Source organism: Leopardus geoffroyi, chromosome D4 (genome assembly GCF_018350155.1).
Source record: "Leopardus geoffroyi isolate Oge1 chromosome D4, O.geoffroyi_Oge1_pat1.0, whole genome shotgun sequence".
NCBI lineage: Eukaryota > Metazoa > Chordata > Mammalia > Carnivora > Felidae > Leopardus > Leopardus geoffroyi.
In genome coordinates this window covers 93,638,582-93,664,222 of record NC_059342.1, presented here as the reverse complement: position 1 = coordinate 93,664,222, position 25,641 = coordinate 93,638,582, and the positions used below count along the sequence as shown (strand labels likewise).

Sequence of the window (25,641 nt, the reverse complement as noted above, 5' to 3'; positions counted from 1 at the left end):
TCTCTGCGTTTGCAGAGACCAAGGCTCCCAGTGCTGGGCAGGACCTCAGTTCTCAGACAGCCTATACTCCTGTCGCTCCAGCAGCCCTGGGGGCCGGTGGCCGCTCTTGGGGCTGCCTTCTGCTCTTGGCCCCTAGTCCCGTGTGTTTTGTGCCTGGAACAGGGTCCAGGGCCTGTTTCAGAAGTGGGGTCTGTACCCCCTCATGGCTGTCGGCTGCCCCTCTGCACCCAAGGGCCTGGTTGGCAGCTGCCCACCCAGGGGTGCAGCCGCGGTAGCGGTCGTGGGTAGAGCTTTGCGGCCCCCCTCTCCAGTGGGCCACCCAGAAGGACGCCTGGGCCGGCCACAAGGGGCCCCAGCGCCCACCCCTTGCCCTGAGACCACACACAGGTTGAGGGCTTTGTTTTATTAAACACGAGGCTGGTTTGAGAGGTGTGGCAGTGTGCCCGGTCTGTCACCCCATGAGGACCACAGACACCATGCTTTGCGCTGTGCTGTGCACAGCCAGGCCACCAGATGCTTCTTTGGCCCCTCCCTTGGCCTTAGCCCCTCACCCCCAGTGCCCTGAGCTGCTCCCCAGTGGGCCTGTCCGGTCCCAAGTCGGGGAGCGCTCCTCAGCCCCCCCCGAGTCCCCCACGTTGGGCCAGCTGCAGCCGCTGTTCTCTTCTGGCTGCGGCCACCCACTCGCCGATGAGCCTGGCCTCGAGCCTGCGAGCCTCCCGGACAGACGTGGGGTCTCGTGGGTGAGACGCTCTAAGGAGAAGGCGTGGGGCCTCAGCTGGGCAGCAGGCCCGAGCCTCGCCTCACCCCACCTCAGCCCACACCCGGCCACGGCCCGGGGCCCCACGTCGCTCCCCTGCCGGGGCGGGTCTGCACCTGAGGTCTAGGTGGTGGGCTCCCCCCCGGATGGTGACAGCAAGGACGGAGGTGCTGAGGTTTCTCTGTATCTGTGTTGGCCAAAGGACATTCCGTCGGCTACTCGCCGTGCTCTGGGCCACAGCCGACCCCACCTCTGCCCGCCCGGTGCCACCTGCTCCAGGGCCTCGTGTCCCAGCCCGTGGGGCACAGCCGAGGCCATGACTTAAAGACACTACGGGGCCTTGAACGGCCTCATTGAAAGGGAAAGACAGAGATGAACGAGCCAGATGTCAGTTCACGTAAAGAAGTCAGGGAAAAAAGCAAAGGAGAGGAGGGGATAAAGCGGGAACGAGAGCGAAGGCGACACAGAACCCACAGAACCACGTGTGCAGCCTGGCGAGGACAGAGCCGGTTCTTGAGCGGAGTCTGGCGAACCCAGGGAGACTCACCCCGCCCCCTGCCCAGGGGTCCAGGTCACCGTTGGAGAAGATGATGTTGCTGGCAGCTTTGAGGTCTGAAAGCACAGATGTGGGGGTGGAGAGCGGGCCCAGCCCCCCAGGTCTGAGCCACGGAGATCAGGGGAGTGGCGGGGGGGGGGGGGGGTCAGCTCAGCGCAGAGGGAAGGATGCCACCATCTCGAGCCTCACCTCCCGCCCCGAAGCTGATCCGCAGCCAGTCCCTCCGGGGCCACACGCCCCACGTGTCCAGGCAGTACTGCTGGCGGAGGCCCTCCGTGAACGGCAGGTCGGGGAAGAGGTCGGTCACGTTGTTGCTGGAAAACGTCAGGTTGATCTCGGTGCAGGCCTGTGGGACGCCACACACCAAGGTCAGCCCGGCGGGGCGGGCGACCTCACCCCGCACCCCCGTGTGGCACCCCGGACCTGGTAATCCCAGGCCTTGGCGTCAGGGCCCGAGCCGCAGCCCGTGGGGTCCGCGCAGGCCTGGTACTGTCGGTAGATGTCATAGCAGGGCTCCGTGCCCGAGGAGTTGTACACCAGCCCTGGTGAGAGGGGCGCTGGGGCCGGGTGCCTGCACGGCCACCCTGCCCCCTAGGTGGGGGACACGTGCCCGTGAGGCGTGGGGCTCCTGGGGGCGGGGCTCTCGGCTGCTGCTCCGGCTGCTGAGGGTGGCCAGGCGGTGGCCGGGCTGGAACTCGTCCGGAGACCCCGTGGAGCAGAGCCTCCCCCACCGGCCCCCGCCGGGCTAGGGACTGCACGGGGGCAGCTGTGCTCCTGGCCTCCACGTGACCCTTGCCTCCCGAGCCACACCCACCCCCCCACGCTCAGCACCAGGCCCAGGGCCGAGGGGCAGACGCACCAGCCAGCGCTCGGAGCCCCTTGATCCTCCGGGTCTCGCTCAGGAGCCGGTCACAGCCAACCTAGGGGTGCCAGCCAAAGACCCACACTCTGGGCCTGCAGCCCTCTCCCCAGCTCACCCTTCGCTGGTCCCAGGCCCCAGAGTGGCTTCAAGGCTCTCGGGCTGGCCACCACTGGCCACCCCCGGGGCGGCCGGGCCCCTCTCTGTCCACAGATCCCAGCCAGAGTCTCCTTGCCTTGACCGGGTTGGCAGGAAGGTGCCCTATGAAGTCGGTGGGGTACGGGTAGTCCATCATGGCCAGCACCGTGAAGGCGTTGCGGGCAAACCCGAAGAGCTGGGTCAGGTCCTTCTGGCTGGAGAGGGGCTGGCAGGTGCCGAACTCCTGGCTGACCGTGTCATAAGCTGCCAGAAGAAGGCGGGACGATGGCCTTCGGAGGCTGCTGTTGGGTGAGGATTGAGGGGAAGGAGGGAGGCGAGGGGCGGTCAGTGAGTTGTGGGGGGGACTGCTCACCTCCCTGTACGAACAAGTCCTTGATCTGCCGGAATGCGTCCCGCACGCCCTGGGCACACTTGGGACTCTGGCCTTCAAAGTCCTGGAGAAAGGAGGATCGTGGCAGCTGCCACCACAGCCTGGTCCGGCCCGTGGGCCCCAGAACCTTCACTCACCGCCGAGACATCCCGGAAGAACTGGTAGGAGTCACCGAGGCCGGCCACAGCCACAACGGGCGCACTTGCTGCCAGCGCCCCAGCCACGAGGTGCGGGTACTTGATCCTCATGTAGGCGCTGAGCATCCCCCCGTAGCTGGGCGGGGACACAGAGCGCCTGGGGCCACAGCCTCCCCAACACCCCTCTCCGCTCTCCCTTGTTGGAGCCCACGGTGGCCCCAGGAGGACCTGAGACTTCCGCGTCTCCCAGAAATTCTGGCCCTGGGGCCGGCCCCGTGTTTGTGCCTCAGGGAGAAATGAGACGGGCGAGAACCCACCTGCCACCGAACACGATGGCGGGCGTGTCCTGGGCCCCAAGGTCCCGCCGCAGCCCACTGAGCAGCCTCGCGAAGTCGGCCAGGGCCTGTTCCACGGTCAGCAACTCCGTGTGCCCGCGCTGTGTGGACCGCTCTCCGAAAGGGAGCGACTTCCCGTAGTACCGCTGCAGGTGGCCGACGAGAGGCTGAGCCCGGGCCCCGCCCGCCCTCGCCCGCCCTCCCCTGCCACCAGTGCGGGTACCCACGTGCTCCGCGAAGACGACCAGGGCCCCCTGCTGTGCCGCCAGCTCCAGGATGAACCCCGAGTTGTTGGCGAAGGACCACACGTTGCCCTCATTGCCCGTGTAGAAGAATATGGGCCCCTCGCCCCTTTTCCAGAACTTCTCTGTCGGGCGGAGGCGGGAGGGGGCGGGTGAGGCACAGGGCGGGACCTCAGGGCCCCGGGACCCCCAGGGCCACCTCACCTGACACCAGGAACCGCTGGAGGAAGGTCTTGTTGCCGAACCTCTCGAAGTTGAAGTGGTCCAGAAGCTGCTCAAAGTAGCCCTCCTGGAAGTCACACTGGGGGACTCTGTGGGCTGGAGGGGCCCGGTGCTCAGCGCATGGGGACACTGAGCACGGCGGCGCGGGGCGCCCACGGGCCCGCACTCACCCCCAGCCTCCGGGCTGCACAGCCCCAGCGCCAGCAGCAGGGTCAGGGCCCAGGGGAGGGCCAGCTGGAGCTGGGTCCCCATCTCCGCTCTGCAGCAGGCTGCGGTCACATGACCGGCGTGCCACCCTCACGTGACAGCTCGGGCGGGGCTGGACTCTGGGCCCGACCTCCCCCGCCCCGCCGGGCTCCTGATGCCTTTTCTCCCGGTCCTCCAGGTTCCTGCCACCCACCGTGTCGCTACGGAGATGGTCACCTTGGAGACACAGGAAGCGGGAGAGGGCTCCAGGGCGTGGTGTCGGGGCAGGGGACGTGCACCCAGCCACCTGTCCTCTAGGGGCTACTGCTGAGTCACGGGGAGGTGGGAGAGACCTGCCAGTGTCCCAGCTGCCCGCCCCCCCCCCCCTCTCCCCGCCGGGACACACCCAGGCCTCTCCCAGCCTCTGGGCCGCTGGGTGATGCCCTGGGCCACGTTGCGCCCCTAGTGACGGCCTGCGGGGGAGGGCGGGCTCCTGAGGGCAGGGCTGCGAAGGCCACGTGGGCTGACCCCCGAGGAGAAGTGGGGGAGCCTCGGGAAGATGGGGTGGCGGCAGCTAGGAGGGGGCTCACGCAGAAGGCCAGCAGCTCTGAGGAAGGGGCTTGTCCAAGCGACAGTATGAGGCCTTGTGGCGGCAGCAGGGGCCTCGGAGCCCAGGCGGGGGCTTGGACGGTGCAGACACGCAGCTGCCGAGAGCCCAGGTCGGGAGGCGGAGGCCCCAGGCCCCTGCTGGGAGCTGGGACCCTGACCCCAGCCCCTCAGGCTTTTCCCTCCACTGGCCCCTCAGTGCCAGGGGCTGCAGCAGGTACCCAGTGCCCAGACACCAGGGGGGCCACCTCTCCCTTGGCATCCAGTCCTGGGCATGCGTGAGGGGCCAGATCAGCAGAGCCACCCCCTGCCCAAGGCCACAAAGGGAAGGTGAGTCACCTGTCCCCGTGCCAAGACTGTCCCTGGCCAGCACGACCCCAGTCTCTGCCCAGGTCCGGCCTGTCTAGCAGGGGTCCTGGGGTCCTGCGCTCTGGCTGCAGCCTGAGAACCCGGGGCCCCAAGCCAGGCTGATTGGGGAGCAGCCAGTTAGCTGCCCCACACACTGTCCCAGGACTGTCACTGTGGCAACCAGCATGGAGACAATGACTGTTGATCATGTCATACCACCCCAGGGGTGTGGTCACCCCATGGTCACCACCACAATCATTGCACAGTCCCTGTCCCCATCCCCACATCCCTGTGTCCCTGTCCCCGTGCCCCCATCCCCATGTCCTGTCCTTGTCCCGTGCCCCGCTCCTTGTGGTCCTGCGTTCCCACATCCCCGTGTCCCTCTGTCCCTATACCCCTGTGTCCCCATCCCTGTGTCTCTGTCCCTCTTTCCCTGTGTCCCTCATGTCCCCGTGTCCCTAGCCCTATTTGCCCACCATTGTTTCCCTGTCCCTGTCCCTGTGGCCCCATCCCCTGTCCCCGCCCCTGGGTCCCTGGGACCCCATGTCCCCGTCCCTGTGTCCCCACGTCCCCGTGTCGTGTCCCTACTTGCCCATCATTGTGCCCCTGTCCCCGTCCCTGTGTGCCTATCCCATGTCCCAGTCCCTGTGTCCCTGTGCCATGTCCCTCTCCCTGTGTCCCCCTGTCCCCATCCTGTGTCTATGCCCCCAAGCTCCCATGTCCCCGTCTCCCCGTGTCCCTGTTCCTGTGTCCCGGGACCCGCACCCAGGGCTGCCTGTCCTGCGTTGAGTAGAGAGCTGCCCTCGCAGGGTCTCCATGGCCTCTGCAGGGTAGAAGCCAGGACAGGACAGAAGGGCTCACAGCTCCTTCCCCCTGGATGGCAGCCTCTCCCCAGGCAGGCCCTCCTCTCGTCCTCTCCTCTCAGCTCGGCTGCCTGACCCTCATACCCCAGCTGCAGACCCAGCATATCCTTCCCTCCAAACCCTCCCGACAGCACCGGGAAGGCCCAGAAGGCGATTCCGATTCTCTCTGACTGTCCTGCCACACCTGGTGGCCCTGAGCTTGCGGGTACGTCTGGGGGTCCAGAAGCCCTTCTTCCGACTCCCTGGGGAGGGGGGACAGTGACTTTGGGGCCAAAGCTGGGTCTTGATTCCCCCCTCCACAGCCCATAGATCTGGGGAGACAGGCCCTGTCTCCCCCCACCTGCTCTGCCCCTTTCAGCCCTCGAAGCTGCAAGCGACAGAGCGGCGGGTGTGGACGACAGGAAACCCCGCACAGGTCCCCATAATCTGGGTCTGACCGAGCTGCACGTGAGGTCGGGGCCACATCTGTGTGCACGCTCAGTTATACACGCTACACGCTGAGCCCCCTTTCGTGTCATGAAAGGTGTTTTTACCTGTTGTTGAGCATTACTTTTTTATTGTTCTGGACATTTAAAAAAACATATTCTAGATATAAATTCCTTATCAGATACGTTGTGTGCAAATACTTTCTCCCATTCTGTGGGCTTTGGTTCTGTGCACTCCGCATCCTTTGACGCACAGGTTTTGGCGAAGTCCTACTTGACTGGTGCTTGTGCTTCTGGATCGTGGCGTGAGAAGCCCCGTGAGGCCCGCTGGGTGCAGACCTGTCTCCGTATTGCTGTTGCTGCTGTTTCTAGGCGCCGGATGGCTTCGCTCTTTGGGTTGCTGATCGATTTTTCGTTGGTCCAGCTCCATTCTTTGCATGTGGAAATCCAGTTTTCCCATCACCATTTGTTGAGGACAAGGTTCTTTTCCCCACTGAGTAAACCTACATACCCTCGCAGAACATCAGTCGGCCATCCGTGTACGTGTTCATCTCTGGGCTCTCCCTTCAGTGACAACCACGTGTCTGTCGCTACACCAGCACCACACTGCTCGGAGTACCATGCCTTCGTAGTAAGTTTTTAAATCGGGCAGTCTGTGTCGTCCAACTTTGTTCTTTTTCAAGAATATCTTGGGGCGCCTGGGTGGCGCAGTCGGTTAAGCGTCCGACTTCAGCCAGGTCACGATCTCACGGTCTGGGAGTTCGAGCCCCGCGTCGGGCTCTGGGCTGATGGCTCAGAGCCTGGAGCCTGTTTCCGATTCTGTGTCTCCCTCTCTCTCTGCCCCTCCCCCGTTCATGCTCTGTCTCTCTGTCCCAAAAATAAATAAAAGTTGAAAAAAAAAATTAAAAAAAAAAGAATATCTTGGCTATTTGCGGCTCCTTGCAATTCCACATTAATCTGAGAATTCATTTTCCATTTTGGCAAAAAAGGCTGTTGGAATTCTAAGACGGATGGCACTGAACCTGTAGATCATTTTTGTCTAGCATTGACGTCTTAAAATTAAGTATTCCTGGGGCGCCTGGGGGGCTCAGTTGGTTAAGTGTCCGACTTCGACTTAGGTCATGATCTCACGGTTTGTGAGTTCGAGCCCCGCGTTGGGCTCTGCTGACAGCTCAGGGCCCAGAGCCTGCTTCGGATTCTGTGTCTCCCTCTCTCTATGCCCCTCCCCCGCTCATGCTCTGTCTCTCTCTCTCTAAAATAAACATTGAAAAAATAAAAAATAAAGTATTCCTATGCATGAACAAAGGATGTTTCCACTTATGTAGATCTTCTTTATTTTAGCAATGTTTTATACTTTTTGGTGTACATTACATCCTTAAATTTATCCCCATTTATTCTTTTAGATGGTGTTTTTATTTTAAAGTAAGCTCTGTGCCCAACGTGGGGCTGGAACTCACAACCCCAAGATCAAGAGCCAAATGCTCCACAGACTGAGGCAGCCAAGCGTCCCAGCCCTAATGTTATTTTCTTTTTTTTAAATTTTTTTTTTCAACGTTTATTTATTTTTGGGACAGAGAGAGACAGAGCATGAACGGGGGAGGGGCAGAGAGAGAGGGAGACACAGAATCGGAAACAGGCTCCAGGCTCTGAGCCATCAGCCCAGAGCCTGACGTGGGGCTCGAACTCCCGGACCGCGAGATCGTGACCTGGCTGAAGTCGGACGCTTAACCGACTGCGCCACCCAGGCGCCCCCCTAATGTTATTTTCAATGGAAGTGCTTTCTTAATTTCCTTTTCAGATTGTTCACTGCAGGTGCACAGGAACATAACGTTTTGATTGCTGATCTAGTGCCTTGCAACTTTGCTGAATTTATTAGCTCTAGCCATGTTCTTGTGAATTCTTTGGGATTTTCTATACACAGGATCATATCACGTGCAAATAGAGTTTTCCTTCTTCAATTCCAGTCTGAATGCCTTTTATTTCTAGTGGCGGTGGAAGCAGGTGGTCCTGTCTTATATCCGGTCTTAGAGGAAAAGCTTCGTCTTTCACTGTTGAGTGTGATGTTGGCTGTGCGTTTTTCCATGATTACCCTTTATTGTGTTGAGGAAGTTCCCTCCTACCTACGGTTTCATGAGTGTTTCTACCATGAAAGAGTGTTGGCTTTTGTCACGTGCTCTATGTCAATTGCAGTTATCGTGTATTTTCTCCACTGTGCTCTATGAATGGAGTGTATTATTGTTTCTTTTTCCTCCTGGCGTGTGCCTTCTTTCATTCAGCATGTCCTTGAGGTCCATGCAAGTTGTTGCTTGTATCCACAGCTCATTCCTGCGTATTGTGTTGTGTGGCTGACTGATCTCCTTATATTGAAACACCTTGATCATGGTGTAGAATCTTTAAACATACTGCCAGATTTGTCATGATCTTACTAAGGATTTTTGCATTAATATTCACAAGGAATATTGGCCTGTAGTCTTTTACTGAAATGTCTGTATCTGGTTTTGATATCAAGGTAATTTGGGGTTTACAGAATGATTTAGGAAGTTTTCCCTCCTCTCAATTTTCTGAGAGTTTGAGAAGGACTGGGGTTAACTCTTAAAATGTGTGTGTGTGTGTGTGTGTGTAAGATTTATTTTTAAGTGATCTCTACACTCAATGTGGGGCTCGAACTCAACCCCAAGATCAAGAGTTGCACGCTCCACAGACTGAGCCAGCAAAGTGCCCCAACTTTGAAAATGTTTGGCTGAATTCCCCAGAAGCCACATGACCCCAGGCTTCTCTTTGTTGGTAGGGTTTTGTAGTGGTCTCTTTTTTTATTATTGGATCCATCTATTTGTTCTAGGTCTGTCGAAAATTTATAGATCATCTTGAGTTTAGATCATTCTTGCATGTCTGGGAACTTGCCATCTTAAAAAGACCGTCAGATTTGATGGTGTGAAATTTTTCTGTAAGACCACTGGTGACGCCCCCACTTCTGTTTCTGGTTCTAGCTATTGGACATGCACCTTGTTAGTGTAGCTCGGAGATTCAATTTTGTTGATGCTTTCAAAGAACCAACTTTTGGTTTTGTGGACCATCTCTGGTGTTTTTCTATTCTCTATTTTACTTATCTCCATTCTACACATTTCCTTCATACTGCAAGCTTTGGGTTTAGTCTGCTCTTCCTTTCCTAGTTCTTCAAGGTGCATAGTTAGGTACTAACTGGAGATCTTTCTTCCTTTTATGTTATTTTTATTTTTAAAAATGTTTTAATGTTTACTTTTTGAGAGAGAGAAACAGAGCATGAGCGGGGAAGGGGCAGGGAGAGGAGACACAGAATCTGAAGCAGGCTCCAGGCTCTGAGCTGTCACTACAGAGCCCGACGCGGGGCTTGAACCCACAAACCGCAAGACCATGACCTGAGCCGAATCAGGTGCCCAACCGACTGAGCCCCCCAGGCGCCTCTATATTATTATTATTATTATTATTTTAATTTTTTTTTCAACGTTTTTATTTATTTTTGGGCCAGAGACAGACTGAGCATGAACGGGGGAGGGGCAGAGAGAGAGGGAGACACAGAATCGGAAACAGGCTCCAGGCTCTGAGCCATCAGCCCAGAGCCCGACGCGGGGCTCGAACTCACGGACCGCGAGATCGTGACCTGGCTGAAGTCGGACGCCCAACCGACTGTGCCACCCAGGCGCCCCTCTATATTATTATTTTTAAAGTAGGCTCTACACCCAACACAGGGCTCGAAATCACGGCCCCGATAAGGAGCTGTGTGTTCTACCGACTAAGCCAGCCGGGCGCCTCGTACATTTAAAATTTTTTTTGATGTAGGCATTCAAAGCTATGGATTTGGATCTGAGCACAGCCTTCCCTGCATCCCATAAATTGTGTACTTTGTGCTTTCAATTTCATAGGTCTCAAAAGTGTTTAACTTCCTTTCTGACTTCTCCACTGACCCATTCATTGTGTTTATTTATAGTTGGGAGACAAAGCATGAACAGGGGAGGAGCAGAGAGAGAGGGAGACACAGAGTCGGAAGCAGGCTCCAGGCTCTGAGCTGTCAGCACAGAGCCCGATGAGGGGATCGAACCCACGAGCAGTGAGATCTTGACCTGAGCTGAGGTCGGACGCTCAACCGACTGAGCCAGCCAGGCCCCCCCTCTTTCAATCATTTAAAATACACTGGGGTGCCCGACTGACTCAGTTGATGGAATGTGCAAGTCTGGATCCTGGGGTTGTGGGTTCGAGCCCCCTGTTGGGTATAAAGTTTACATAAAAGTAAAATCTTTAGGGGCACCTGGGGGGCTCAGTCAGTTGAGTGTCTATTTGAGCTCAGGACACGATCTCACGGTTGTGGGATTGAGCCCAGTGTCAGGCTCTACACTGAGCATGCACCCTGCTAAAGATTCTTTCCTTCTCCTTCTGCCCCTCTCCCCAGCTTGTGCTTGCTCTCAAAAAAAACAAAAAAAACTAAACTTAAATAAAATGCATTAATACTTGTTTTGTGGCCTAACGCAGACGATGGAGAATGCTCCAAGTGCCCTTGAGCAGGGACACTCTGTCGTTGGGGGCGCTCTCGTCTGTTGGGACTGCCTAGTTTGTAGCCCTGTTCCTGTCCTCGGTTTCCTCGCTGGTCTTCCCCTAGCGGGTCTGTGCATCTTGAAGGCGACTAACAAAGTCTCCAACTGCCACTGGAGACCCGGCTATTTCATTTGACTCTGCTGTTCGATGCATTCTTTATAACCCTGTCTTTTCTTCCCCATGGAAAAATCTTTTGACTGAATACAAAGTAAGCTGCGTCTACGTTGACCTCCTAAAAGTTTTTTTTTTTTACTTTTTATTTGAAAGACACCGTGTGCAAGCAACGGAGAGGGCAGAGAGGTAGAAAGAGAATCCCAGCAGGCACTATGCTCGGCGTGGGGCCCGATGCAGGACTCCACCCCACGACCCTGGGATCATAACCTGAGATGAAATCAAGAGTTGGGTGCTCGACCCACTGAGCCACCCAGGCACCCCCCGTGTTTGAATTAAAGCCTATTTCGTCTGGTGTTCACAAAGCCATCCCAGCTCTCCTTGGGTCACTGTTTCCATGGAGTGTCTCCCCCCATGCTTTTGCCTTCGAGCTATTTGTATCTTTGGAAGCATGGTCTCTGCTAGACAGTACGTACTTGGGTCACTGTGTTTTAGTCCACTCTGCCAAGCTCTGGTTTTGATCGAAGGGCTTCATCCATTTTATTTTACGTAATTACCAATAAGACTTCTTTCTACCACTTTGCGCGTTTTCTATACGTTAATCCTTTTTCGTCCCTCATTTCTTCCAAGGTCGTCTTGTGTTGATTCTACTAGGAAGTGTCTGACCTTCTTGAATTTGTAATTTACATTTAGAACATCACATTTGGTAAGCGTTCAGCATTGTTTCAAATCCCCTTTTGCCCCTGAGACCCCAACTCTAACAGACTTGTGGGGCCTGCGGAGGGTGGGACCTGTCCCTCGGGCTCTGTCCATGGCTCACATTTTGTGGTCTCCTCGCTGCTGTGGCTACTGAACTCTGCTGATGAATCTCTCAATCGCTGCACATTTCAATGGAAGATGATTTTTAGTAATTATTCCTTCTGGTAATTTCTCTGGTAATCTCAGAGTGCTCGTAGTATTTCCCCAATTTCCCCTACTTCCATGTGTGTGTTCGAGTTGAGAATGTTTAATTTAGTTTTATTAGTCCTTTTCTAATAATTCTCAAGGCTGGACTGTCTTTAGCGACAGTTTTTAGCAACTAATTTTGTTCCTTTCATGGAGCCACACTTCCTTTTTTTCTCATGGTTCACTGGCTGTTGTCAAAACTGACCGCGACGGTTCTACTGCTGTTTTGTTTTCTGGGGAGAACGGGAGGTGGATGTTGCCGCTCTGCCTCGCTACAGAAATCTTTTCTCTACACTGACCTTTCCAAGGTATCCGATTTTGCATTTTGTGAAGTTCTGTCTTTCACGAAATACACAGAAGCTGACGAAAGAACTTGGGTGTGGCACTGCTGGCTCTGTTTGCTGTGGGTCTGTGTTCGGCACAGGCTGCGAAACACACCTTCCGCTCCCACCCCGTGATGCGTTATCTCGTCCAAGGACAAGTAAGGGGCGTATGTGCTAACTTATGTATGGAGGACGGCAGGATTATCGGACTGGAAACCTGACACCCCTGCGCACTGCAGTCAGAAGCGCCCCAAACCAGCGATGGCTTTCTCCCAAACTACGCAAAGATGTTTCACAGTAAAGGACCCGTTTACCAACACAGGAAACAATCCACGTTTATGCTGTCTGGAAAGTCCGTTCTGTCGGGTGGTCCAGGAGCAGGATGAGCTTGTCCACCCGCCCCTCCCCGCCCCTGCAGGGCCGGGGGAGGATCCCTGAGTCCAACATGTAAACACCACAGCCGGCCAGGTGCCCGGATTCGCAGGAGGTCAAAAGTGCCCCCCCCCCCAGGACTCCCGGGTCAGGGCACATTCACAGACTCTGAGACCCCGGGCTGAACCGCACGTCGGGCTGTCCCTTCGGCTCATCTCAGAACATGTGTGGGTCCAGGAGACCCAGAGCGGCCCCAGGGGACAAGCAGAGACACTGGGGCCACACAGAAGACGTCTGGGGATCAGGAATGTAAGTCATGATTCAAGCAGGATGGTCCCCAGCAGGTGGGGCCTCGGGGATTCACGGCGCTGACCTCACGACACCATCCGACGTCGTGAGAACCACAAGCCAGAAGTGCAAAGCCGGCGGCAAAGCACCGGGCGCCCAGCTGCCCCGACCACCTCCGAGGCCCTGAGATGTCAGGCTCGGTAACCCCCTGGGGAATGTCATCAGCCTGACCCCGGAGCACGGACAGTCGGCCGAGGGGACACGCCGCGGCCAAGGTCAAGAGAGCGAACCTACCCAAGGCCAGCGTTCCGAGGACAGGTACCCACAAACGCAAGACGTGTGAGGCCCCCGGGCAGTGCCCACAGGGGGGTCACCCCACCCTAGGCGGGGCCCAGATGGGCAAGGGGTGAGCCTCAGTGTTGAACACGTAGGCGTCCAGGCTGAGCAGGGCCGGGTCGTCGGAGAAGAGCAGGTACAGGTACTTGAGCGTCTCCCCCAGAAAGAAGCTCTCCATCTTGTCCCGGGGCTGGGGATTGAGGGGATCCTGGACGTTGCTGATGGAAGAATAACCACCCGAGGGGACCTGCACGAGAGCGGAGACCGCAGCGTCACCACGGCTGCAGGCCCAGCCGGCTCCCCACGCCGGGCTCGGCCCCCGGCCGGGGCCCCTGCGCCTCAGCGCGGCACCCGTGGCCAAGGGCCGGGTCTGAGGCAGACGACCCCAAGGTCCACCGGGGGACCGGCCCCCCCGGGAGCTCAGCCGCAGCTCCTCCAGACGGCCCCTCAGAGACGCCAGCCGCCCTCACGTGACCCGACGTGCAGCCCGTGCTCCGGAACCCGGAGGCGGCCTCCCGAAGGCCCCCGAGCACCTGAGGAGGCCGGGACCCACCGCCCGGCCGCCACAGGGCGTACGCGGGTCGGGTTTTGGCGCTCGCGCTCTGCCGGGGTGGGTGGCGGGCCCCGGACACGGCGTGACCTCCGAGCCACGGCCCAGACCGCGAGACGGGTGTCGGGGCCACGGTCACGGCGCCGTCTGGGGTGGGAAAGGGCTGCCCGGGGCCACACGGAGGATCCGGGAGGAGAGTCGCCCTGTGCACACGGGGCCACAGAGCCTGGTCCCCCCCCCCCCCCCCCAGCCCCGCTCTGGCTGCCCAGGCTAGGGGAGCAGGGACTCAGGCGGGGCGGGCTGGGCGGGGCAGGCGCTCACCCGTGTGTACTTGTTGAAGCTCTGCAGGATCTCCCAGCCCCAGTCCTGGTACTTGCGCTCTCCCGTGAGGCGGTGCAGGTAGAACAGACTCTCCACCGTCTCGGGCCGCAGCAAGTTGTGCCTGTCGGCCGGCTGGGCGGGGGAGGGGGACGGGGGGAGGGAGGGATGGGGGACACAACACGGGCTGAGCTCGGCCGGCTGGGGTGGGGGGTGGGGGCCGGGGGGACACGGGAGGAGCTGGGCCGAGCCCGCAGGGCGCCCCCACGCCCAGACCCCGGCCCCGGCTCACCTTGACCTGCACGTCCTTGCGGTCGCCCTGGGGGTACAGGTTGAAGTGCACGATTTCGGGGCTCAGCCCCGTCTCCATCTGGCGGTTCATCTGGTAGCAGGTGTCCATGAGCGCCCGGGCCAGCTCCATGTGGTCGGCGGGCAGGCCGTGGTGGGCGCCCAGAGCCAGCGTCCCTGGCAGGAAGCACACCAGGTGGTCCTGAAACCAGAGCGGTTTCCTCACCACTGTGAGTCGGTGGCCACGTGGGGCAGGGGCGGGGGCCACGCCGGGTGCAGGGTCCCGCGCTCCCTCAGGCCCCCCGCATCCCCAGGGGTCGACGGGCCTGAGTGGGGACTCCTCAGGGCCCACAAGGGCAGGAACGTGGAAAGCGACTCCACTACGGGCCCGGCCCCTGGAGCTCCACGTGGGCAGGGGGGAGGGTGGCGGACGGACACCCGCCTGCCAGGGGAGCGGATGCTGACCCGGGTCTGGCCCTGACCCCACAAACACTGGTGGAGTACCAGGGGCAGGGGACAAGTAACTAGACCCAGGGCAGAGAGCAGAGGGCAGAGGGCAGAGGGCAGGGAGGAGAGAGGGGAGGGGGGAGGAGAGAGGGGAGGGGGGAGGAGAGAGGGGAGGGGGGAGGAGAGAGGGAAGGAGAGAGGGGAGGGGGGAGGAGAGAGGGGAGGAGAGAGGGGAGGGAGGAGGAGAGAGGGGAGGGGGGAGGAGAGAGGGAAGGAGAGAGGGGAGGGGGGAGGAGAGAGGGGAGGAGAGAGGGGAGGGGGGAGGAGAGAGGGGAGGGGGAGGAGAGACGGGAGGGGGAGGAGAGACGGGAGGGGGGAGTGGAGTCTTGGGCACGGGGCGGGGGGGGGTGTTCCTGGGGAAGGCACAGGGTCCCCGGGGTACGGGAGCGGCACCCCGGGGGAGGGGCCGGGGACCCACCACAGACCCCAGCCCCCCTTGCCGCACACCGCCGCGCAGTCCGTCGTCGACCTGTGAGGGCTCACGCCCCACGACCAGAATCTGAGCCATCTCTCCCACGTCCAGACTCGCGAAGCCATCGGGGGCCCAGAAAAACGGGTGGGTGCGGCCCCCTACGCCCCACCTGCGTCACGACCGTGCTCACCATCTTGGCGCTGAAGCGGCCGTGGGCCAGCTCCCCCACGAAGGTGAGCTTCCTGGGCTCAGACCTGCGCAGCAGGTGCCTTTTGATTCCCTCGACGGCTTCGAGGTAGTCTTCCAGTAACCTGTGAACCGGCAGGCCCCGTGGGCTCAGGCCGGGTGGGTGCGCGGCCCGACCCCCCGCCCGGTTACCCGGGAACGGGCACGTGGCCGCGAGCTGCCATCCCCACGCTAGTGGCCTAGAGGCCTGGCCCTGTCTGGGGTGGCACCACGCCAGCCTGGAGATGCAGGCTCGTGGCAGTCAGCGGCCTGGGGCACACACGGGGCTGTGCCCGCCGCTCCCCCGAACGGGGTCGTTCCTCTCAGCCGGCCCCCGTGGACCAGCCGGGACCCCACGTGCCCACCAGGGTTCTCCCAAGGTCCCCACGTTCAGGCGTGGGGAACTCCGGCTCCCCAGGCGTGATGCCCTGATCTCTGCCCGTAGGGGTCGGCCTCCTGGAGCTGCCCACCCCCAGCGGTCCTGGGTCGTGGCCACCCCCTGGCGTGAGACTTCAAGGATTTCCAGTTCCTTCACTAGAGTGACCTGTGTTTTCCCGACCCCACGACGAGGCTCCCCGAGGCACTGCCGTCTGGGAAAGCACACGTCTGAAGCGTCAACCAGGCAGCGCGGGGAGGCCCAGGGGCCCCTGGCCACCTTCTGCTGGGGAGCGGACGAGCAGAGCCGCCTCCACGACCCCGAGGACGAGAGCTCGGCCGGTGAGCCGGGGGCCCCTCGGCCGGGCCCAGACCCCAGGCCCTGCCTGGCGCAGAGGGGCCGGGGACCTCCGTGACCAGCCAGGCGTCCTCTCTGGCACGAAGGCCGTGCCGGGAAGAGACACATCCCCCGCGGAGGGGCCGAGTCCGGGTCCGGCACGGCCGCTGCCTCCTGACCGAGAACTCGGGACAAGGGGAGCCTCGGGGACCCTGTCCCCGAGGCAGCAGAAACAGGCCTCACTGCGTCTCCTTCTTTCCGCCCTGGATCCACTGCTTCAACAGGTACTCGTAGTAGCTGTCGGCCCTGGCGCCCAGAGTGAACACTCCCATGTGAGTGAAGAGGCCGCTGTGCGTGTTGATGAACATGGGCACCAGCCCGTCCTTCTTCCCCGACAGGGAGTGCACACGCCTCGTCACCTCCTCCGCGGCCTCCTGGGACACACACACACACACAAGGGGAGAGTGCGGGTGAGCCGGGGGGACGGGGCTGCTGGACCTCGGGCCAGCCGAGGAAGGCGGGCCTCGTCGGCTCACCCCTCCCCCGTGACAGGCGGGCCCGTTCCCAGCGGAGGCCGGAAGAGGCCGGAAGAGGCCGGTGTCCCGGCCCACGGCGCTCCCCTGCCCGGCTGCGCCGGACAAGGGCTTCTGAGGGTGGCCCCAGCCACACGGCCACCAGGTCCCCACCCTCACACGCGGCTGCCTCGATGAGCGGGCAGATGCCGAGGGCCCCGAACACGGGGCTGAGCTCCTCCTCCTGGCAGGGGACCGTGTCTGAAGGCCACAGCCGCGGTCCCCGGGACCTCCTGCCCAGGCGTGGCCGTCTGCTCCCGCTCGCTGGAGGGAAGGCAGGGGCGTCTGCTTCCGAGCCCGCGGTCGCGGCACACCCGCCCGCCGATCCTGTTCATCCTTCGAGACCCAACCAACCTCAGCTCCTCCCGGGCAGCGCCACGCATCTGTGCTCCGTGGCCCTGTGCGCGTTTGCTCACGGTGCTCGGGACCCTGCCTGGGGAGTGACTCCCTGGCCTCCACCCGCCACGTACGCCCGCCCCCTTTCACAAAGTCCTCTGAGGCAGGCGCGGCTTCAATTTCCCTTGGGTCTCCAGCAGCTACAGGGATCCGGCATCGCAACGGCGCCCGGCCGGCGTCTCAGAGCAAACAGGGAGACGCTGAGCTTCCGGAGTACGAGCCAACGACAGGAAAGCCGCTAATCCGCCGACAAGCAGACAGGCACCCGGACGCCCACCTCCACCCGGGAGATGAACACGGGGCCTGTGGGCATTTGGAAAACGCCACACGTCATCAGGACAAAATCCACAGCTCAGAGGAGGCACCCTCACGTGCCCACCGCGAAGGCTACCGAGAAAGACCGGAGGACAAGCGCGGGCTGCCGCGGAAAAGCCAGAGCCCTGTGTGCGCCTGGAACCTTCTCCCGGGAGCGCCGCTCTTACCACCCCCGCGTGGGAAGCAACCCAGCTGCTCCTCAACGCACGAGAGCCCGGACAGCACGTGGTCCGGCCGCACGATGGCAGACCGCCGGGCCACGAAAAGGGATGCTTCGGACACGTGCTACGACACGGGTGCGCTTCTCCCGGACGCTTCCAGCGCGGACGAAGACGTCACGCGTGGCGACAGAACCGGCCACAGACGGCCCACGCCGTACGTAGGACCTCGCTCACGCCGAGCATTCCAAACAGAGAAAGCCACGCACGACAAGTGGATTTGCGGCCACCGAGGCAGGGGGCCCGGGTGGGAGCGCTAGGGTGCGCTGGCCTACTTCCTGAGGCGAGGACCTGGTTCTGGAATCAGACGGTGGCGGCCGCTGCCCACGTGGGACTGCGGCGCGACGCTCAAGCCAAGAGGCGAAACTTCCCGACGTTCAAATCGCAGCTCAGGTTTTTAAGGAAGAGGAAGAGTGACGAGGCAGAGCGCCAAGTCCAGAGGGTCCGCCGCGTGCTGGAGACTCACCCGCAAGGAGAGGGACCCCGGCCAACGGGGTCGGGGCGAGGGTCAGGAGCGAGGTCCATAAGGACCGTCGGCGACGGGCTAGCAAGGCCGAAACCCAGGGCTGTGGGCCCCTGCCTCGCTCCCGGCACGGACCACCCCCGGGGGCCACCACAGCACGCGGCAGGGGGCAGTTGGGACCCCAAGGACACGGGCCCGCGCTCGGACTCAGCCCCCAGTCGACGCCCTTCCCGCCCGCGCGGCTGAGGAAAGGCGAGGAACGAGGGACCGGAAAGCACACAGGACGGTGGTCCTGCGGCCCGGGGTCCAGTCCACGCACGCCTCCGCTTGGTGTGACGCCTCCGGCCGGCAGGCCGGCCCCCCGTACCTGAAACTTCTTACTCCCCGTGAGGCGGGAGAGCTCTCGGAACTCCAGCTGAATGCTCGTGACCTCGGCCACCGTGCTGTCCGAGGTCCAGCGGGGCGGGTGGGCGGCCCCGGTGCCGATGTTCACGTCCGAGTATGGGATCCTGGAGGGCGTCTGGAACGCAGGCAGCAGCCGATTCCCAAAGTCTTCCTGATGATGCGACACGACGAGGACCGAGGTTTCCCGTCACACGGCAGCCTCGGCTCCGTTCCACGACGCCCACCCTCCCGCCCCGCCCCCGCCACCCCGCCACCCGTGCTCACCCCCGTAAGTGGACACGGGACCTCACTGGCTTCACGTGGCCTCGGCGCTCAACAGCGGCGACGCCGAGGAGCCCCGAGAGCGCTTCCCCACGGGTCGCGACGGTGACAGGGACCTTCCCACGCACGTGCGCGGGAGCGAGACCCAGACGACCGGGGAGACCCCCGCCCCCACCCCCGGGGGCCCCTCGAGCCGCGGAACCTCCGCCGGCGCCCGGACACTCACGGCCTTCCTCAGGAAGAGGTCGTCCCCGGACAGGTGGTAGGCGCTCAGAAGGCCGCCCAGGATCCGGATCGTGCTCTCGAACAGGTTGACGTCCACGTCTTTCTGAAACCGGAGCTTCTTAGACACCCACTTGCGGGCTTCTTCAAACTCTGCGACGGGAGACGGGGTGGGAGCGGCAGTAGGTTACAGGTCCCGGCGCCCCCGTGACCGCTCGCTGGCTCTGGGGCCACGTGCGTCCTCGCGTCCCTCTCTCCCGACGGGCCTCGCCATCACTTCCCACGGCAAGGGGACACACCGCGGAGCCCCCTGCCCCCGGAGGACGGGCAGCCAGCGTGCCGTCGTGAGCACCAACGCTGACGGGGAAAGGCCACGGCACAAACGGCCACGTGAGTAACTCAGGGGGAGCCTCTGGCCTCTACGGAACACCGGAAACGGACTCCGAGAGACCGATTCGGAAGTACCCAAAGACCCACACCCCGTCCACGTGGCCTCAACCACACCCCGTCCACGTGGCCTGAGAAGGGTGTGATGGAGAGACCCGGGACGCCGATGGCCTTATCGGATCACGTGCCGCCTCCCACCGGGGAGCCCCTTTCCGGCTAGGACAGGAGCACGGGCTGGAACTGCCCCCGGACGCCAGCCCAGGCCTTTGGCCGGGAGCCGAGGGCGCGACTGCCCTGAGCGTCCCCGGGACGCCTGCCACCAAGGGACAAAGCGACTGCCTGCCGCCCAGGGGAAGGGAGAGCTCCTCAGACGGAAACAGTGGCGTCTACACCCTCCAGGGCACGGCTCGCTCACTCGCGCGCCCAAGCGTTCCACCGGGGGAACTTGGCCGCGTGCTCGGGACGAGCAGGTACCTTTTTTCAGACCCAAAATCCACATGGTGTCCAGGGCGTCGATCAGCGTAAGGCCCAGGCCAAACCACTCGCTGAAGGACCTGGACACGGGTTTCAGCTCGTCGTGGCCCCAGGCGAACTTGCGGTAGCCGGTCCACGCGTGGCGGAAGGCGTCTATCACGGCTCTCTGACGCTCGTTCGGGGAGGCTGGGAGGAAGACGGCGGGTCGTGGGGACCGGAACCGCCCAGGGTCCGGACACCGCCCCTCTGCAGCCCCAAGCCGCGGGGCGCTCAGTGGGGCGGGGGGACACCGTCCGGGGCCGCAGGTCAGCAGCGGACGACCCCGAAGGTCGGGGCGCGGCGCCGCCGGGCTCGGAGCCGCACGGCTGGACGCGGCTGCCAAGGTGGCGAGGCCTCCAGGGCCCACACGCGACGGCTCGGCCTCTCATCCGCCTGGCCTGCACCCGTCCGCCTCCACCAGACGCCCGGCGGGCACGACCCCCTGGAGCTGCGGGGAACGCGCGGTGGGCGGCGGTGTCTGAGGCAGCAGACCGGTGCCTGCCGCTCCGCCACGGCAGCCGCGCTGTGCAATCCGGCCGGGGGAGCATCAGACGTGGCGGGCGGGCCCCGGTGACCTCCACGAGAGCGCCTCATCTCACAGGTGCCCGCGTCGTGCCTCAGCAGCCCTGGGTGTTTTCGGGGAGGGAACAGCGTGTGGCAGACACACCCAAGGCCGCCCTGGGGCCCTTCCAGGGTGGCCCCGACGCCGACCGAGGAGGTTTCTCCCCTCCACACGTCGGAGGACCAGGCACGAGTTACAGGGCCACCAGGCGGACAGAAACGTGGGCGTCGGCGGCTTCGCGACACGTGTCCTCTCGGTGTGGCCCGAGGCCCAGTCGTGTTGGTATCTGCGGCTTTGACATCGGTCCTGAGAGCCCCGCGACCGCTCTGCCTCCCCCCACACGCCCGGGCCGCCCATCCCGGCTCTGGGCTCCTTCTTCCTCCTCCCCTCAGTGGCAACAGCGACAGGACTGGAGGGTCACAGCCTGGGCCCCAGGCTCAGCTGACCCGGCGCGAGCCCCCGCTCCGGGAGGCAAATGGCCGTGGCCGCTGCCGGCCTAACCTCGGTTCTCCCGTCCGTGGAACGGGCCTACGACAGACCGATGACCTCAAAGGCCGCCACGAGAACCAAAGCAGACAGGCCGCACGGAGCGTACAAAGCGCCAGTGCCCCGAGGGCCCTCCGCTACAGGTGCCAGAACGCAGGACCCCAGGACCCCACCGAGCCGGGGCCGTGTCTCCACTCTCCCCAGGCCCCGCGCCGGCACGGACGCGGGCAGTTCCCGCACAGGCGGCCTGTGGCTGCCGCGATGGGCCTGGGACCGCGGGCCGCCGTGGAGCCCCGTGTCCTCCCCAAGGCTCTACAGAGAGCTGGGGCCCGCCCGGGTGCCCAGCTGGGTGTCCACGCGCCCTCTCCGTCACCATGTCCGGGTGAGGCCCGACGGGGCGCAGGCGGGGCCTTACCTGGTTGGTTCTGAATCCCGGGGGCCTGTGAGGAAGGCTTGGTGGGGGGGCCCTCTGCCTTTCTCGAAGGGGGTTCGGTGCCCTGCTCCGGCTCGATCACTGCACCCCTCCAGCTTCAGGGAGAGGAGGAAGAGGAGTCAGCCGGCTTGAGGGCAGAGATGCAAACGCCCGCGGTCACAGCCTGGCTGGGCCCGTGGCGGCCCTCCGCTCCATGCGGCACGACGCGGAGAAGGCAGGGCCCCGCCCCCACCGGGGTCCCGCTCTCTCCACCGTCTGCTCTGAGAGGAGAAGCCGCTTCAGACAGCGCGCCGATCCTATCCCTTTGTTTTTCAGGAAACGCCAAACGGACCGGCCTCTGCGCATCTAGCGACCCGTGCTGCCTCGTCTCTGACGCTCCCTGTACCTGACCACCGTTCTCTGTGTGCTCTCTTCCTGACGAGCGTCGCCCGCCACCTCGTCCCTCCGCCTCGTGTCATCCTGCCTCCGGTCCTTGGGGTCTTTGTCGGGGGCTCTGATCTGCAGGTTGGGCGGTCCCCGTCGGAAATGCCTCTGAGACTTCTAGATCAAAACAAGAGCCACTCGTGAAAACACTTCAAGGGCCCAGGAGCTGCCACTCCGTTTCCACCTGGGATGCTCTCCCTATCAGACCCAACCCCACGGACCGCGTGGAATGGCTGGTGGCGCACGGCCCCCGGAGGAGATGCCTTCCCGCTCCCACGGCAACATGCAGATTTGGCCAGAAGATCCTTTCTCACGATCTCCGGGCCCTGACCAACCGGGACGGAGACTGTGCCAACGGGCTGGCGCAGCCCTGGGCAGTGGGTTAGCATCCAGGCCCGGGAGGGTTCCGGGCCGTCACAGACCCTAAAGGTGGCAATAAAGGGCCAGAGCCACGTCCCCGTGGATGGAGGCGCGAAGAACACTGTCCCGGGCCTGTGCCCCAGGACTCCCACCCTTTGTCCTCAGAAACGGGTGGCCAGGGCACCGGGTCCAGGGACGGAGCGCAGGGGCCCAGGCGTAGCCCGTCGTCAGCAGAGGGCAGGAGGAGGCCCCTCCTCCGCAGGACACAGCAAGAAGGCCGACTCAGGGATGGAACGCATCTCTGCCGCTCAGTACCCACAGGACCCGTGAAGAGGTCCTCGTCGTAAAGACGCCAGTGCCACGGAGCCGGGACCCCCGTGGCCAAGAGGATGGGATCTGGCCGCACGCAAAGCACCGGGGCTGACCCAGGCCTGGGGCACGAGTGCCGGAGTCCGAGCAGCAGAAAAGGTCCCAGCGGCCCCGCCACAAGGGGCCCCGCGCCCCGAGGCCCGGACCCGGGGAGCCGTGCACACCGGCCCCGGCCGCCACCACAGACGGGATCACAGGCCTCCCGAGCAATGGAAGCGTGTCTTTCGGCGGGCAACCGTGCAGGCGGGCTCTGCTCCCATCGCCGTCACGAGAGCGGCCAAGAGGAGCGAAAGACGTGCGTGTCGGCTCCACGAGGGAGGACGTGAGCTGTTTGACACACAGCCTCCGAGTAAGACGGTTTGCAGAGAGGCCTCCTGGCCGCTCCCCGTGGGGCCCGACCCCAGCCCCCTTCCCCGCCCACGCCCTCTGAAACTGCAGCTCCCTGAACGAGCCCAGCTCCCCCTGCCTCGGGCAACGTCACTGGACTCGAGCCCTGCTCTCCCGACTCTACCCAGGACCAGCGCTGCCCAGTCTCACGCCGCAGTTCAGCGTCCCGTCCCCAGCCTCATCCCTGGAGGCGACTGCTATTTTCCTCCCGGGATGGACACCACGGGCCACCGGCCTGCTCCCGCCGGCCTGCCGCTCCTCCAGACGAGGGGCGGGTCTGTATCGCTCACCAGCAGGTATCCAAGGGGAAGGAAGGAAAGAATACTCCTCCTCCTTGCCCCAAGCGTCATCCTACTGGCTCAGAATAAGGGGCGCGGGGCGCGAACATCAGACAAACAACAAGGGAAAGGACTGCTCCCCCGTCCGTGTGGAACATCACACGCGGTTCTGAAACGCCCGTGGGACCGACCCCGGTCGCAACCCCACGTGTAGTTCACCGAACATACCTGGGGTAAAAGCCCCGGCGAGTTTTCTGGATTAGCATCTGCCTTCTGAGGAGCCGGCAAGACGGGCGGATCTGCTGGTCTCGCCTTCCGCTCTTCCGCTGACCTGCCATCCACGGCTAAACGAGAGAACAGATTTTATCCCAAACGTGCCGCACAGCCCCAAGGAGAGCCCGAGCGAGCGCGTGGAGGAACACGTCTAGGCGGGCACTCCTCACCACGAGAGGACACCGTGAGACCTGGGGAAGGTCCTTTAAACCAACTCCAGAACGGCCAAGGGTAACCAAACCTTCCTCAAAGCACTTGGCAGCTTCTGTCCTGCAGCCCAGCCCACACGGACCTCCCCTCAGCGGCTTCCCTTCCAGGAAGTGCAGACGCTGGCCTGTGTGCAGCTGTCTCCAGCCGCGTGCAGCAGCTCCTGAGCTTTCCTCCCCCACGGGGGCTCCCTACGCCCTCACCCAGACTGCCCGGGCCGCTCGGAACACACGGTAACACGTGTGAGGCAGTTCAGGGAGCGTGTCTGGACGGGGCACGCGACCTCAGGACCCGAACGTCTCCGTGAGGCACGGAGAACGGAGAGGCCGGCCCTTACACCGGACACCCAGGAAGCAGTCGGGCAACATCACATGAACTCGAGCCACGTTCTAGCAGGGTGGCTAAAGACACTCTCCGCTCCTTTTCGACTGCGCTTCTCGCCAATTCGCAGACGCTCCAGGCGCTTAAGGCGCACGGCCAGACCGCTTCTGCCCAGCCACCCGCAGTCAGTGACGCACACGCACGGGGTCGAGGCACACGCGCAGCCGGTACCTCTCCACTGGTCAGCCACGCTGATGTACGACAGGAGCCCGCAGAGCACGAGAAACGTGAGGAAGAAAAGGATCACGTTGCGCTGTAATCTCGACAGCTGCTTCCATTTCTACGGGACGGAAAACGACACAGCTGGGACCCGTGCAACCGCTGCAGGTCCGGTTTCAGAACCGGGGGTAGCGCCCCGGCGGCAGAGACTGACGAGCCACGGGGCTGTTCCAGACGGTACAGGGGAACGGAAATAAACAACAGACGCAGAAGCCATACGTGTCCTATCGCAGGGGCAGTGAGGAAAGGCTCGCGCGACGCGCGTGTTCCGTCTCAGGCAGCCGGCGGGACCCCGCATCTGCCCCGATGCGGGGTGTCGATGCCCTGCAGCCCGAGACCGCGGGGCTCCTGACCCACCGCACCGAGGGGCAGCCTACAGCTTTCCCCCTCCCCGCCCCCGCCCCGCCCCGCCGAGCGCCGGCTGTAAAGACGGCCTGCGGCCGGCGACCACCGCTCCCCGGGCCCGGACGAGCGCCTGCGCTCCAGGCAGGGGGCGGCGGGCGGGCCGCGGGACGCCGGCCCGGCGCCGACCCTCACCCTCCAGCACGAGCGCCGCCGCCAGCTTTTGCTGCCGTCGTAGCTCTGGCCAAGGCTCAGCGTCACCGAGATGAAGTCCCGATGTGGCGCCGGCGGCGGCGGCGGATACATGACAGCGGTGGCGGCGGCCCGGGCGACCCCGCCCACTGGCGGCGTCAGGAGGCCGGGCTCTGAGAGGCGCCGGGGGCTTCGCTGGTCCGACACCCGCGGGCAGCCATCGCAGCGCCGTCCACACCCCGCCCATCGCGCGCGCGGCCAATGCGCCTGCGCCGCGCCCTCCTATTCCCCACCGCGCCTGCGCCCGCCCTCGTGGCCCCCTGCGTGCGCGTTTACGCCCCGCCGCGTCGGCGCACGGCCGCACCTGCGCCGTGACGCGCTTGCCCGCTCGCGCCTGCGCGCAGCCCGCCGGCGCAGAGCCTGGGACTCGGCTGGGCGCCGCGTCCCCGGGACCGGCCCCCCGCGCCCCCGCTCCGCGGCTCGATTCCCGGGCCCGGGCGGACTTCCCGGCCCAGAGCTAGTGGGGGCCGCAGCTCAGCGAGAGGACAGCGGGTCCGGTGCGAGCCCGAGTCGAGGCGGGGCGGCTGTCGGTGTCCGCTCTTCGGAGGCGATGGTCTTGGGGGCGCGCGGACGACCGCCGCGGCGAGTTGTGCGCGCGTTTCCCCTCAGTAGACACGCGGCAGGGCGGAGCGAGCCCCGCAGCGCCGAGGGCCGTCCCCGCTCCTTGCCGGCCCCCTCGGGTGAGCCCGCCGCCTCCCGCAGTCCTGGCCGCCGCACTTAGGGGTGTGTGGCGGGCTCCCCGGCGTGTGCGCCTCCCTGGCTTGTCTGAAGCTGCCGCAGAAAGCGCCTCCTGCTCTCCGCCCCTCCCCCCCTTCCCTAGCGGGGGTCATCCCCGAGGCCCCTGCGGGTCTTTTCCCCACACAGGGCTCTGCCGCTAGTGCCAGCGGTGCCCTCGTGCG

The 25,641-nt window shown here is 63.1% G+C and overlaps 2 protein-coding genes across 8 annotated transcripts; both read right to left on the bottom strand.

Annotated features, from left to right (window-relative positions):
• Positions 1-388: 388 nt before the first annotated feature.
• Positions 389-4,117, bottom strand: DPP7 (dipeptidyl peptidase 7). 3 transcript variants are annotated; one of them, XM_045470382.1, is made up of 13 exons: positions 3,808-4,098; positions 3,620-3,733; positions 3,401-3,540; positions 3,156-3,319; positions 2,839-2,974; positions 2,684-2,765; positions 2,408-2,574; positions 2,173-2,233; positions 1,737-1,855; positions 1,503-1,659; positions 1,305-1,369; positions 874-944; positions 389-750 (listed from the first exon to the last, which is right to left on the bottom strand). In XM_045470382.1, exons 1-13 carry the CDS (start codon positions 3,887-3,889, stop codon positions 612-614), a joined length of 1,497 nt encoding a protein of 498 aa, XP_045326338.1. In that variant the 5' UTR covers positions 3,890-4,098; the 3' UTR covers positions 389-611. The 3 variants fall into 3 exon arrangements, 2 of the variants coding, with proteins under 2 accessions (XP_045326338.1, XP_045326337.1); XR_006710559.1 differs by having other exon boundaries at positions 708-750; positions 1,503-1,627; positions 3,808-4,117; XM_045470381.1 differs by having other exon boundaries at positions 3,156-3,540; positions 3,808-4,113.
• Positions 4,118-9,864: 5,747 nt separating this feature from the next.
• LOC123593836 (endoplasmic reticulum mannosyl-oligosaccharide 1,2-alpha-mannosidase-like) lies at positions 9,865-24,937 on the bottom strand. 5 transcript variants are annotated; one of them, XM_045470376.1, is made up of 13 exons: positions 24,686-24,937; positions 24,101-24,209; positions 23,297-23,412; positions 21,637-21,791; positions 21,234-21,346; positions 19,732-19,917; positions 18,875-19,023; positions 18,350-18,538; positions 16,262-16,452; positions 15,272-15,392; positions 14,167-14,364; positions 13,878-14,009; positions 9,865-13,253 (listed from the first exon to the last, which is right to left on the bottom strand). In XM_045470376.1, exons 1-13 carry the CDS (start codon positions 24,794-24,796, stop codon positions 13,041-13,043), a joined length of 1,983 nt encoding a protein of 660 aa, XP_045326332.1. In that variant the 5' UTR covers positions 24,797-24,937; the 3' UTR covers positions 9,865-13,040. The 5 variants fall into 5 exon arrangements, with proteins under 5 accessions (XP_045326332.1, XP_045326333.1, XP_045326336.1 ...); XM_045470377.1 differs by having other exon boundaries at positions 18,350-18,502; positions 24,686-24,925; XM_045470380.1 differs by having other exon boundaries at positions 13,878-14,075; positions 24,686-24,917.
• Positions 24,938-25,641: the final 704 nt, after the last annotated feature.